At 36.9% G+C, this 13,093-nt stretch overlaps 3 protein-coding genes across 8 annotated transcripts; 2 read left to right on the forward strand and 1 right to left on the reverse strand.

Moving 5' to 3' along the window:
• The first annotated feature begins 539 nt into the window (after positions 1-539).
• On the forward strand, positions 540-4,202 carry LOC120013713 (probable magnesium transporter NIPA2). Of its 6 annotated transcripts, none has more exons than XM_038865609.1 (9): positions 540-755; positions 909-1,109; positions 1,436-1,492; positions 2,131-2,221; positions 2,519-2,679; positions 2,756-2,883; positions 2,975-3,112; positions 3,360-3,452; positions 3,579-4,202. In XM_038865609.1, the coding sequence occupies exons 2-9, from the start codon at positions 983-985 to the stop codon at positions 3,762-3,764; spliced, it is 981 nt and encodes a 326-aa protein (XP_038721537.1). In that variant the 5' UTR covers positions 540-755; positions 909-982; the 3' UTR covers positions 3,765-4,202. The 6 variants fall into 6 exon arrangements, with proteins under 6 accessions (XP_038721537.1, XP_038721536.1, XP_038721538.1 ...); XM_038865608.1 differs by having other exon boundaries at positions 914-1,109; XM_038865610.1 differs by having other exon boundaries at positions 914-1,109; positions 2,780-2,883.
• LOC120013712 (GTP-binding protein ERG) lies at positions 4,137-10,112 on the reverse strand. Its single transcript, XM_038865607.1, has 8 exons — positions 9,451-10,112; positions 8,140-8,229; positions 7,416-7,561; positions 6,551-6,709; positions 6,396-6,462; positions 5,503-5,610; positions 5,203-5,342; positions 4,137-4,526 (listed from the first exon to the last, which is right to left on the reverse strand). Exons 1-8 carry the CDS (start codon positions 9,934-9,936, stop codon positions 4,442-4,444), a joined length of 1,281 nt encoding a protein of 426 aa, XP_038721535.1. The 5' UTR covers positions 9,937-10,112; the 3' UTR covers positions 4,137-4,441.
• A 158-nt stretch (positions 10,113-10,270) lies between these two features.
• Positions 10,271-12,884, forward strand: LOC120012641. Its single transcript, XM_038864077.1, has 2 exons — positions 10,271-10,683; positions 11,004-12,884. Exon 2 carries the CDS (start codon positions 11,013-11,015, stop codon positions 12,882-12,884), a length of 1,872 nt encoding a protein of 623 aa, XP_038720005.1. The 5' UTR covers positions 10,271-10,683; positions 11,004-11,012.
• The last annotated feature ends 209 nt before the right edge of the window (positions 12,885-13,093 follow it).

The following is a 13,093-nucleotide window of genomic DNA, read 5'->3' on the forward strand; positions in this document are numbered from 1 at the left end:
TTGCCTCAGAATATTACCCAGCATATATGTTATCAGTAAAAGTTGAACCAAACAGCACAGACCATTTAAGCAGCATATTTACTACCAATATTGTCCAGCATATATGCTATCACTATATCTGCTACTATATACGCTACTGACAAAATTGTCTGCCAAACGGACCCTGAGTAATGGGTAGGCAGCTTTGATAATTTTGGTGAAGTTTAGTTGCTCTTAGTTCCTTTTAGTTCGGGTTCTTACATTCAATCGATATTGGGACTTGGGAGTCATCCCCGTTGGTTTGTAATCTCCTTATTATTGTGTTTATGGTCCAATTTTTGGCAAAAACAACTTTAGAAACAGTTTAAGGAATATTAAACAGGGTTGGGATTTGGGTAGTTTTTATTAGTTGTGGTGGTATTCATGACTTCAAACATGATTTAGCGTGTGTAGTTTATGGGTCTTTAAAAAAAAAAATTGAACAGGAGAGAAACAGAAAATTATGGACTTAAGAGTTAAGCCATATAAGCATAAAAGCATTTGTTGTCGTGTAACCGTGGGTTGCGGGAGGCCAATTCATTTTTATTCAACGTACGGCGCCATTGCCTTTGTTGCTGTATACCTCTCATCCTCTCTTTCTTTCTCTTTCATTTCATTTGCAGGTAATCAACCCATCAAAAATTTCCCACCATTACCACTCTCATCGTTGCTTTCTTGCTTGCCATGGTGGAGTTATATTTGTAACCCACCATCCCCTCTGCAGCGTGCCAAGAAAGGTACCGTCTTTCTTTCATAAATCAATTTTTATAGAGATATATATATGTGATGCACCATATATGTATAACAATGTGTGTATGAACATCAACGTCCATGTCTGTTTTATTTATCCTAATTGTGATTGTGAGCTTTTGATTTTTGGGTCGGATTAGTGTAGAAATTTGGATTGGGAGATTCTTGCCCTGCAAGATTTTGAACCATTGGATTAGGAATTGTTCCCTATTCGATGGGGATATCATCAGACAATGTTCATGGACTTGTTTTGGCCGTCTCATCGAGCATTTTTATCGGGTCGAGCTTCATTGTCAAGAAGAAGGGTCTCCAAAAGTCTGGGCTTAATGGAACCAGAGCAGGTCGATTTTCGTTATTTTGGTTCTCTCTCTAATGAATTGTTCGTTTTAGAATACACATATGCTTGGAAAATGTCAATTTATGTTTTTTTTTGAGCTTTGTAAAGGCATCAAAATATATGAACCATGAAGTTATGGCCATTAATGTTCCAAAGATTACAATTCTTTGTTTGTTCAGTTTTGGCATTGCTTATATTCACATGTTTTTGCTTCTTCTTTTTTGGGTTTCCTTTTTGAGTCATTTTTCTTAAAAAGTAGCAGAAGCAAAAGAATGCAAAAAATAAGAGATAACCTTCTAATTATTGAATAGGTTGCATTTGTATGATCAGGCGCAGGAGGACATTCGTACTTGTATGAACCCTGGTGGTGGGCTGGGATGATAACTAGTAAGTTTTCCTGATGCTACTTCTCTTTCCCTTTGCTTTTTGTAGATTGTTTGTAGAATTGGATGATATCTACATTATATAACAAGGTATTATTTCCAAGCTAATAATGGTTAGTGAATATTCTTACAAAATTTGCACAGATTGAAGATGGGTTTACCTTTAAATGCTGTCATGGGAGTATAAGCATTACGCACTTGAAATACAACATTGTTCTTCAATTGCTGATTTTTGTTTGTTGTAGTGAAAATGAAAGGTCGAAAAAGCCTTTAATTTCCATAAAAACTTCTTCAAAATGGTGGCAAATAAAATTCAGTTGACCAGCAGTTTCATAGTCTACAATTACATTTGAATTTCTTTTTTTTTTTCAAAGGCCAAAGCCACCGGAGCAACCAGAAGAAACAACAGGTGGAAAAGAAGATATTGTTACTTTTTTGTTATGTAGTAGTTTGTTTAGTTTCTCTTGTGTTAATGCTAATTGGAAAATCAAATGGCAGGTTATCATCACTCCGCCATTGTAACTATTTGCTGACATGTTATTTTTCCAAACTTTTATAAGTGCTTTTATGATTTTAGGGAATTCCTTCTTTCTGTATCACTCCTTGTATTTTTTTTTAATATGACATTATTCTCTCTTTCAGTGATTGTTGGGGAGGTAGCTAATTTTGCCGCCTATGCATATGCTCCTGCAATACTTGTAACTCCCTTGGGAGCTTTAAGTATTATTTTCAGGTACAGCTCATGTCAATGTTTCACAGTATATATGCTTAATTTTTTTTTTTGTTTATTACATGTACAATGTATGTAAGTAGGTTGCTTCTCAAAAGGAAAAAAAAAATGTAAATAGGTACCTATAGATATATTCTAGTTATGTATGGATCAAGTATTTTTTTTTAATTTGTATTTATTATTATCAGCGTGAAAGGAGACTCGAACCTTACCTTAAAATATGAGAATAGGCTAACACTAGGTCAAGAACTCCTTGTCGGGTCATGTAGGTAATTTTCTGAACGAAACATAATTATGCAGTGCAGTGCTAGCACATTTCATTTTAGAAGAGAAATTGCACATTTTTGGTGTGCTTGGATGCGTTCTCTGTGTGGTGGGTTCTACGAGTATTGTTTTACATGCTCCACAAGAAAAAAATATGGAATCTGTGAAGGAAGTATGGAACCTTGCGACAGAGCCAGGTATGAGAACTTGTACATGCTATTTTGAATGCGTAGTAAGAAGATATGAATTTTTGAGGAATATTTTGATTAGCAGGTTTCCTTGTCTACACTTGTATAGTCGTCGTTCTAGTCGTCATCCTTATTCTTCGATATGTGCCGCTCTATGGACATAGCCATCTGATTGTATATGTTGGAATCTGCTCTCTCATGGGCTCTCTAACGGTCAGTATCCTATTCGATGTTTCGTATATGAAAAATGTGCAGTATTTCCTCTCTTTTTTTAAGGCTTGTAACTCTTCTTGTTATTCTGAAGGTAATGAGTGTGAAAGCACTTGCGATTGCGTTAAAGCTTACATTTTCTGGAATGAATCAGTTTATCTACTTTCAGACCTGGCTTTTTACTTTTGTTGTGGTGGTTTGTTGCCTTCTACAAATTGACTACTTAAACAAGGTATCGTTCGGAGACTCTCACTTTGACATAGATTATGTGGTGCTCCAGCGAATAAATCTTCTCTTTTTCATCATTTTCTATTGAAACTCTACACATAAATAGAGTATGCAGATGGGGAATGATGGCATATGCTCTTTGTTCGTCTTATTCTTAATTTGTTCATATTTACTTTCCAATTATTCAATGTTTTACTCTAAGTTGAAGGCTAAACGTAGCATCTGTATATATATATATATATATGTTGCAGGCATTGGACACCTTCAACACAGCCGTTATATCTCCCATCTACTATGTCATGTTTACCTCACTCACTATTCTTGCCAGTATGATCATGTTTAAGGTTATCTTTTTTACCCCAATATATATATATATGTGTGTGTCTGTGTGTGTATGTATGTATATAGTAAGATTTTAGTGCTTTAAAGTATTCATAATTAGTTTTTTTTCTTTCTCTGTTTACTTATAGGATTGGGACTCACAAAATGCTTCTCAAATTGTAACCGAGTTGTGCGGCTTCATTACAATTTTGTCTGGAACCTTTCTCCTTCACAAAACAAAGGATATGGGAAGCAGTGAACCCATAGAGCCTCCTGTGTTTACAAATCAAAATCCCAGGACGAACTTCGAAGCATCTTCATCTCACCTTTCGTAATTGTAATTGTCCCCGGAAAAACATTATCGACTTCAAAGCACGACGAAGCTTCTTCACACTCGACCAGAAAAGTTGAACGGATTTTTCACTTGAAGGCTATTCTTGATTACAAGTAAGCATGTGACTGCAAGGCGGATTTTGTTCAAACTTGAAGATATAGGGAATGCAAGATGATGATACACGTAAATTACTTTTAATACAAAGTGACAGTTTCCTCTCTTCATTTTATTTTCTGGTTATTTTCTTGGTGTAATTAGATTTTGAACTATCATGGAATTGCATGAGAAAAAAAATGGTCATTAAATGTGAAGGATTTACTTTGCAACCCAAAAACAAATTTATTGAATGCTAATACACAACTTACTTTGAAGCTTCAGTAAAATGTTCCAGTCAATAATCAATAATTAATACAATTGTTGATTGAATGAACTCTGCTTCCACAAAAAAGGATACAAGGATATATTAAGGAATACTAATGCTAGAAAAGTGAGTGATCTTATCAAAATAGCTAAACAAAAATGAATAACAGGGCATTTCTGCAAGAATTACAGCATCTTCATTCATTCTTGTAGTCCAATCGACGCAGATAATCCCCGTCAAACTTGAAAGGCTTGCATATATGCGTTTAGAAGGTGCAACTCCTGACTCCTGACTCTTGTTTAGTTTATTGAGTAGTGTCATTTGACCCTAACCAGGAGGATGAGATGTACTTCCCTCTTAAATATAGACCGTAGCTCTTCATTAGCTTCCACGCCAATTCTCCTGCGTTAGAACAAAAATACATTACTAAACAAAATTTCATTTGCTTTGCCGAAACGGAGTTTAAATAAAAGCTTAGATTCAGCAGGAAGACTAAAGTGCATTACTATAAGTCATAATGTAACATTAAGATCTAACATGCGGAAGAACTTTAGTAGATTGACTCAAAAATGAAATAAGACTACCACAGGTGACCATCTATGAATTTACTTTAAAGGAACCCCTCAAGCCCATGTGGAGAAGTGCCTCGTGTAAGTTTCTACAAGGTTTGAAAAATCACTAGTCTTTTCTCCCCAGTCCAATGTCAGGCCAGGCTGGTCTCAAGTGGCCTGTCCGAAAATTGATCCCAGCACCTCTACAAAACCCCAATTGACTATGCTTTTACCAGAAAGTTAGGGACAAGATGAATCTGGGAGAACTAGTTAGATGCTTGAGGTTCCTTGATATAAGATTAGAAACTATGTGGACTGGAGCAATTTTCAATGCCACAAGCCAATGCTGAATTAATAGTGTACTCGGATCATTCCAGAACACCAGTCAATATTATACTGGAGAGGGGAATCAAACATGTCCTCGTCTATCTATGCTAAACATTCCTGAAGATAATAAACAGAAACAAAGTCATTCAAACAAAGAAGCAAATAGTATAAAAAAGTAAATGGGACCAAGAAAGGTGTACCCTATTTTGGAGCCATTCTTGCCCACAAGAATCTTACGCTGGCTTTCCTTGTGAGTGATGAAGTGTTGCTCAATCCTAAGAGAACCATCTCGTAGTTCCTTCCAGTCTGTCAAGCGATGTTTAATACCATATGGAACTTCCTGAAATGTGCCCGCTTTGATTTTCAGTTAAAGTACTCTAAGTCTCTAACCATATCTCTATAAAAAAAACCATCAGCTACCCATTTTATTCTTTCAAACTATGTATTGATGGAATACACCACAACCTCACAATTCAAAGGCATAAGATTCCCAGAATTACCTGGTGGACATGGTCCAATAACTTTTCACGGACAACTTCTAATGAAATGCTTTTCATAACCTCTTCACTCATCGTGAAAGGATCTTCATCCCAGGGTCTTTTAATAGCCTAAGAATAGTAAATGAGAGAAGCACCAGTGTCAGAGAAAATCACCAGGACAGAACAAAAACAGTACAAGGGCATTTGTTCCACAAATATATGACAAGACACTGAGGTAAACAGGCTAATCGTTAAGCATTTTTGTTCAATCTACTATGGGGGGATATTGCAACCAAAACTGACTGCAGAGATGCATTAGAAAATGGGAGCCAAAACCAACGAAGGCATTTCCACAAAACAAAAAATAAAATAATTGAACTCATTTTTCTTTGACATAGTAGTTTGGCTGAGAAATGAATGAATATGGCAAGCAAGAAGGTAATGGTTAAATACACAAGTGACAAACCGATTGATATCCTGGAAGCTGCAGTAAGATGTATTCCCTGTAAACTTTAATGCCGAGCAGTTTTATTCAACAAAGTATTCAATCTCTTGCATGCAGGAAATTTACACAGAGATATTCCTGATAGACACCTTACCACTTGTTATTTAAAATATACTAATCACATATTTAAAGAAACACATCTCGGGTCCTAGAATGTATTTCCTGCATGAATTATGATGTGCAAAATCCATCATCTCTTTCAATCTTGCTATAACTTGTCCAACAGCACGACAGAGTGTCTTTTCTTTCCCCTTTTTTTTTCCCTCTCCAGACAAACATATAAAATGCAGTCCAATCAAATCAATACAAAATGGAGATCAGTTCTTTCACCAATCAAAATATGCCAACCTGTAAATATTGTGATTCTACTAGACTACTAGTGTGTTTCATTAAATGAAAAAGAACATGCCTGCTTCATCAAATATTGAGTAAGATCTTGTACTCCTGACCCCTTTAGTCCTGAGATCATGAAATGCCTTCAAATACAAAATGTTTACATTTAGGAATCAGAAACTATTAAGCATACTTAGTAAATTGCCAAAATTTGCAAAAAGAAAACCCTACCTGTCATACCCGGGAAGATCTTTAAATTCTTCAGTAACCTTCAGCAATTCTTTTTTCTTTTCGACTAGGTCAACTTTATTCATGCATAACACCCGCTTTTGCTTTTGGTGTGCCTCTGCTCCCATACGTTGAATCAATCTTACAACCCTTGAATCAGGTCTAAATAAAATGGAGAGAAGAGAATAATTGATCAGCTATGTTGGGAGGAAACAGCATTAACACTAAGCATGTTCTCGAAAAGAAAACTAAAATTTAAGAAATGAAAATGCAATTATCACACTTCTTAAAGTGACTGAAGTTATTCATATTGCAGTAAAAGATGCAATGAAGTTAAGATCAGAGATGCCGTTTCATTTTTGATGGGCAGAGATATAGATGTCAACATGTATGTATAAAGGGTATACTAAATTTTATATGATTTGAACAGAATTGTCGTTTCCATGCAGCCCATTAGAAAGGTGCAATCCGTGGGCCAACTTCAGCAATGGTGCTTATCCTGTTAAGTTTAACCAGGCTAGAAATTTTGGACTGCACCAAGTAGTGTTCTGGGCGTGTTCTTTCAGAATCTAAGTGTGGGATTGTTCTCCCAGTCGAAGTGCCCAAAATTTTTAAATGGTTTCCAAAGGATTTGACTTTAAATTTTTTATCTAAGAGCATTGCTCAGACCAACATGGTAAGCATGATCCGAAAGTATACCTGGCCCTGCCCAAGATATACCTCTACTGCTGAGCCATATGTGAAATTTTTATCATGAACAAAGAAGAAAAAGAAATCCACAAATAAGGATGCTAAGATAAACTTGCAATGAATAAAAAAGAAGAAGAAAAATACATCTTTTCAAAACCATACTCAATATATTACTGACCTCGTAAGATGCCTATGGACATCAAAAATAACCATTAGCACATCATATAATTCAACTGTGCTCCAAGTACTTTGCACACGAGCTTTGGAATCCTTCGAAGGAAACCCGCTGGTCTTTAGCATAATTCCAGGGGTATCAAAGAAGCACTGCAATTTCAATAATTCATATATGTATTAATACACGAAAATGGAGTATCAAAGAAGGACTGCAATTTCAACCATTCATCTGCATTGATACAGAAACACACACTCACATACATATTTGAATGTAGGTATGTGTTGGGATATACTTGGACAGCATGAAAGACCATTTTAATAGTGAAAGCGATTTCTTGGACATTATTGTTTACAAACATACAAAATAACTAGGAAAAAACCATATAAATGCAGGCTTTTCCATGATGCCTCTAAGGCATGGAAACTTTAATTTACTCAAATTTCTGAAACGTTTACTCACTTTTCTCAACAATTTATTCATGTGTTGTAGTCATGGTGCTCTTAAAGGCAAGGGGACACGAGGATAGCCTTGCAAGTTATTTTATTTAGTTTGTACCTATTGTGTGTGCTTTGTGAAGGCGACGGGTAGGTGCCCTTGATGGTGGGCGGATGTGTTTTAAAGAGCTTTCAATTCATAAAGTTTTACCACCTAGACAATATGCACATCATACATGAATTGATGTTGATGAAATGGCACATATATAAGGAACTGGCAGCAGCAAACTTACAATTTGTGTGTCCCCATTCGTCATAACTCCTAAAACTTCATGGGTAGTCGTATTTGTCTTCCGCGACACTGCAGACACCTTTGTCCCAGCCTATAGCACATTTGGTAAATAAATCACTCAGCACTTGCAAACATTGGAAGAAAATATGATTATAGGATCCAGAAATTAAGATTGTAAATAATGCTTTGTAGCTCATAAGCAAAGCCAAATATACATGTGTGAAGAAAAAGGTAATACAACCCAGCTTAAAAAGATATTTCAAACATATTTAAAGGGGGCCTCTTCACATACTCCCTTTCAAATGCATTCAATAATGGATTAAACAGCTGTAAAATGTATAGACAGAGGATGTGAGATGCTATTTCTTAGTGATCAAGAACAAAAGACAAGGTCTCCTGTCCTGTTTAGGTCAAGAATGGGATCCGATAAAGATCCTAGTATGTTCTTACATATTTTTTTAAAAAAAGGAATCCTGGACTATAGAAAAGGAACCTACAGAACAAACAGGAAAATAAACAAAATCGACTACCCGGCATCACAGAATTTGGATTAGAACTGAAGATATCAAGAGTTAAGTTAATGACCAGGGATGCTCTACAATGGTGCAACTTCATTAAGCTCTTTAGATTTAAATCTTAATACCCAAAGTGGTCAATACGTTCTCTAGACACAACACAAATAATCAGCCCTTGAGAAAGTTTGACAAATGTAATTGAAGCAACAAAAATAGAGTAGCAATTGTCCTGGTTTCCCACACAAACACAAAAATGTGCATACTTCATAGACGTATGTGTAGAAAATAGGCCTAACTGATGGCCTTGCCAGTTCAGCGGTTCACCCTCCATGCAGAGAATGCAACTTACAGAAGAGTAGGAAAAATCATATGTTCAGATGGAACATAAACCCAAAATTAACTGCTTAACCTGATCTTTTATTAAACAAAAAAAAAATACCATTTCCTTATTGCAGTACTTCTACCTCCCTATTATACTCATCCACATCCAAAACTACAAACCACTTGCACGATTTCGCTAAGTCAGGCCCAATTTGAAACGAAAGAGGAACATTTGATTCCTCAAGCTTCTAAATAAACCTAATTGTATTTGAAAAAAGTGCAGTTTTCATTGCACAAATCCAGTGGCACAAGAAACTGTTTATAAAATAGGCCAGAGTTGGGATAGTCTTACCATTTAATGAACTAAACAAAACATCAAGTTATAACTCCATTAGTGTTAAAGAAATAACTCAATTAAACCCAATCAAACAAAATTATTGGATATATTACAACATCAACACGGGCACTTAACAAACCATGTAATTCGTGAGTGCAGACTTTCCAGCATTCGGTGCACCAATCATCCCTACGGAAAGCGACTTCTGGTTCTCCTCCCTAACCAATACACCCCCCACCTCCTCCTCTTCTTCCTCATCCGCCCTCTCGAGTGCCGCCTCAAGCAACAATTTGGCAAGTACCCTGCTGCTCACCTCGTCTTCCCCCTCAACCGTGAATTTCTTTTTCTGGGTTTCCTTCCCAAAGACCAATGTATCAGCTCTCTCTCTATACTTGACATCCCAATTGGATTCCTTCTTAGAAGTGTTAGTATCCGAGCTCGTGTTGGGAATAGCGTATTGGGAGCTATCAAACACAGAGCAGTCGTCAACTTCGGTGTCGTTTTGTTGGGATTGGGCGGAGAAGAAACGAGAGAGAAGACTTGCTGCTGCTGGGTTGAGATGGGGAGACTTGAGGGGTCTGGATGAGCGAGCAGTGATGGGTCTCAATGCCCTCCAAGCTTTCATAGTCGGGGCCTGCGTAGTGAGCAGAGTTGCATAAACATATATATGTGTTGAGAAAAGATATAGTGAGAGAATATGAGGAAAAACAGGTAGGTGTTCTGGTTATGGGGGAGAAATCAGAAATGGCGCAGAGGAGGGGTTTTAGTTTTAGGGCTTTGGGTAGACGTGGAAGCTGCTGCAAATGACATTTTTTAATTTTTTTTTTTGGCGACAACTGACAAATACATGTTCAAATTAAAAAAGAAAAGAAAAGCTTGATTTATCGTTTTAGAAATTAAAAAAAAGTAAGTATGAAGAAAACCTTTTTATATTATATATGGGTTAATTATACATTACATCACCGAAAGATAGGGGTTGTTACAATTTGGTCACCGGATTTGCATTTGTTACAAAATCATTATTCAAAGTGAAAAAATGAAACAAAATAGTCATCCGGGCAGATTTCACTTAAATCCGGTCAGATGGAGTGCTGATGTGGCACCCAGTCAACGTCTATTGGCCAAAATATGCAAACGTGGTTGCTTATTTGTCTTCCATGTTGGTAGATGCTTATGTGGCAGCTGATGTGGCTTCTAGGGCAACATAATTGGCGCGAAATCGTAAAATATCCCACCTAAATCACAAACACTTCCATCTTCGATGAGCTAAACCACAGATCTAAAACATATTGCTCTGCAACCACACTTGAAGACAAAGAGACGGAGAACAAGGCTTCGCGAAGATCAGATTTGTTGCTGGGTTTTTGGGGAGGTAAGTGCTGGTTTTTCTCTGGGTTTCATCTCTGTTAAAGTCTTGGCAATTTCGTCCATGTTTCATTATACCATTAGGGTTTAAGATTACCCCAAATCTTGTACGATTTGGCATATAGTGACAAGAAAAGAATGAAATTTTGCATACTTGTTGCTGTGTGGTCCCGTGTGTAACAAATTTAGGAACTTTGTGGTCCCAAAAATGTCATACAACTTTGTCTGCTTTCTTTCTTTTTTTCTTTATTGTTTGTGGTCCCAAATATTTATTTAATTAGTTGAATACGTTAGAGCAATAGTGGTTTTTAATCATATTCTTTCCAGGTGTGAAACATGGCAAATGATGGTGATGATGTTAGAGCTGATGATGAGATTCGAGTTGATGGTGAAGGATATTTATCTGATGGTGATGATCTTGATGATGAAGTCCTTGATTCCTACCTAGCTAGTGTAGAACAACAAGTACTAATAGAGGAGATTAATATGGAGGAAGGTGATAAAAGTGGAGGAAGTGATAGTGAGAGTGATACCTCTGATGGTGATGAATCTTATGAAGGAGATAATATGGAGGAAGGTGAATCTGATGAAGTAGCTGATGGTGATGAAGTTGATGTTGAGGAAGGTAGAATAGCTGGAGGGGGCAGTGATATGAGTTTAAGTGATGATCCTGACTTCCAATTAGGGTATGCAAGTGATGAGTTGCAGAGTTTGCACTCTTCTGATGATGAAACAGTTGTTGGACAAGGGAGAAGGATTATGCCAGAATTTAATACAAATGCTGATATGAGTGAAGTGACATTTGAGCTTGGGATGCATTTTACAAACTTGGCTGAATTTAAGCAAGCTGTTAGAGACTATGCTGTGGCAAATGGAAGGCAAATTCGAGTTGATAGAAATGACAAAAAAAGATGTCAAGTTAAATGCAAGGAAGGGTGCCCTTTTAGGATTTGGTGCTCTAAAATAAGTGGAGAGGAGACATATCAGATAAAGACTTTTGTGAATAAGCACAACTGTAGTAGGTCTTTTGTTGTGAAGCAAGCCTCTACTAAATGGTTAGCCAAAAAAATTTTAACAAAGGTTAGGGGTGAGCCTAGGGTAAAATCCATTGACTTAGTTGTGTGGATCAAAGACAACCTCTCTATCCAGGTAAATAGAACACATGCTTTTAGGGCAAAGAGATTTGCACAAGAGATGATTGATGGTACTCACAAAGATCAATATCTGAGGCTTAGAGATTATGGTGCTGAGGTACTTAGGAGCAATCCAGGGAGCTCTTGCTTTCTTAACATTGTTGAGAGGCCTACTCCAGAAACACCAGCTGTATTCAAGAGAATTTATGTGTGCCTTGATGCATTAAAGAGGGGTTTTAGGGCTGGGTGTAGGCCATTGATTGGGCTAGATGGTTGTTTCCTAAAGGGTGTATATGGTGGACATCTTCTGACAGCAGTTTCTCAAGATGGTAATAATGGAATTTACCCCATTGCATGGGCAGTTGTAGGTAAGGAAGATGGTGAATCATGGAGGTGGTTTTTGGATAGATTGTTGGAGGACATTGGACCTATAGAAGAGAACAAGTGGTCATTCATGTCTGATAGACAGAAGGGTTTGGTTCCTGCTCTTATGGCATTAGGAAATGGAGTTGAGCATAGGTTTTGTGTCAGACACATTTACAGCAACTTCGCCAAGAGGTTCAAGGGTTTGCAGTTCAAAAAGCAGCTGTTTAAATGTGCTAAGGCAACAACATATCAAGAATTTCAGTTGGAGATTGCAAAAATGAGGGGTCTGAAGGAAGAGGCATGGCTTTGGTTACATGATATTCCACCAAACGTGTGGTCTAGGGCATTTTTCATGACCCATTCCAAGAATGATGCCATTTTGAACAATATGTCAGAAAGTTTCAATGCCAAGATACTGGAATTTAGGGACAAACCAATAATCACACTATTGGAAGAGTTGAGGCTAGAAGCAATGAACAGGCATGTCAAGTTGAGAAGAAAAATGAGAAGGTACCAAGGAAGACTTGTTCCAAGGGTTGCTGCCAAGGTCGAAATGGAGAGGGCAAACAGTGGCTATTGGACAGCACATTGGGCTGGGGATAGTGGCCACTCCATTTTTCAAGTGACCAAAAGGCCTGAGCAATATGTTGTCAACCTCACTGTGAATAATGATTTTGTAACAAATGCAAATCCGGTGACCAAATTGTAACAACCCCTATCTTTCGGTGCTGTAATGTATAATTAACCCTATTATATATCGTCAAAAGTTTTTCACTTCTATAAATATGAATCAAAGTAAGAAACTCCGAAAATTATTTAGGTTTTTTTTCTTAAAATTTTTCTCTTCTATGATAATTTCTGCTACTCGAACTAATCTAGACTCTAAAATAATACTAGTTAACATTAAGGTTTAAAGGT

This window comes from Tripterygium wilfordii, chromosome 13, assembly GCF_013401445.1.
Source record: "Tripterygium wilfordii isolate XIE 37 chromosome 13, ASM1340144v1, whole genome shotgun sequence".
In the NCBI taxonomy this organism is placed as follows: Eukaryota; Viridiplantae; Streptophyta; class Magnoliopsida; order Celastrales; family Celastraceae; genus Tripterygium; species Tripterygium wilfordii.

Coding starts and splice junctions, on each gene's coding strand:
- LOC120013712 (XM_038865607.1), bottom strand. CDS start 9,936: ATGAAAGCTTGGAGGGCATTGAGACCCATCACTGCTCGCTCATCCAGA. Junction 7,562..8,139: donor CGAATGGGGACACACAAATT/GTAAGTTTGCTG, acceptor TTGAAATTGCAG/TGCTTCTTTGATACCCCTGG. Junction 6,463..6,550: donor GATCTTCCCGGGTATGACAG/GTAGGGTTTTCT, acceptor TTGTATTTGAAG/GCATTTCATGATCTCAGGAC.
- LOC120013713 (XM_038865609.1), top strand. CDS start 983: ATGGGGATATCATCAGACAATGTTCATGGACTTGTTTTGGCCGTCTCA. Junction 2,884..2,974: donor CTCTCATGGGCTCTCTAACG/GTCAGTATCCTA, acceptor GTTATTCTGAAG/GTAATGAGTGTGAAAGCACT. Junction 3,113..3,359: donor AAATTGACTACTTAAACAAG/GTATCGTTCGGA, acceptor TATATGTTGCAG/GCATTGGACACCTTCAACAC.
- LOC120012641 (XM_038864077.1), top strand. CDS start 11,013: ATGGCAAATGATGGTGATGATGTTAGAGCTGATGATGAGATTCGAGTT.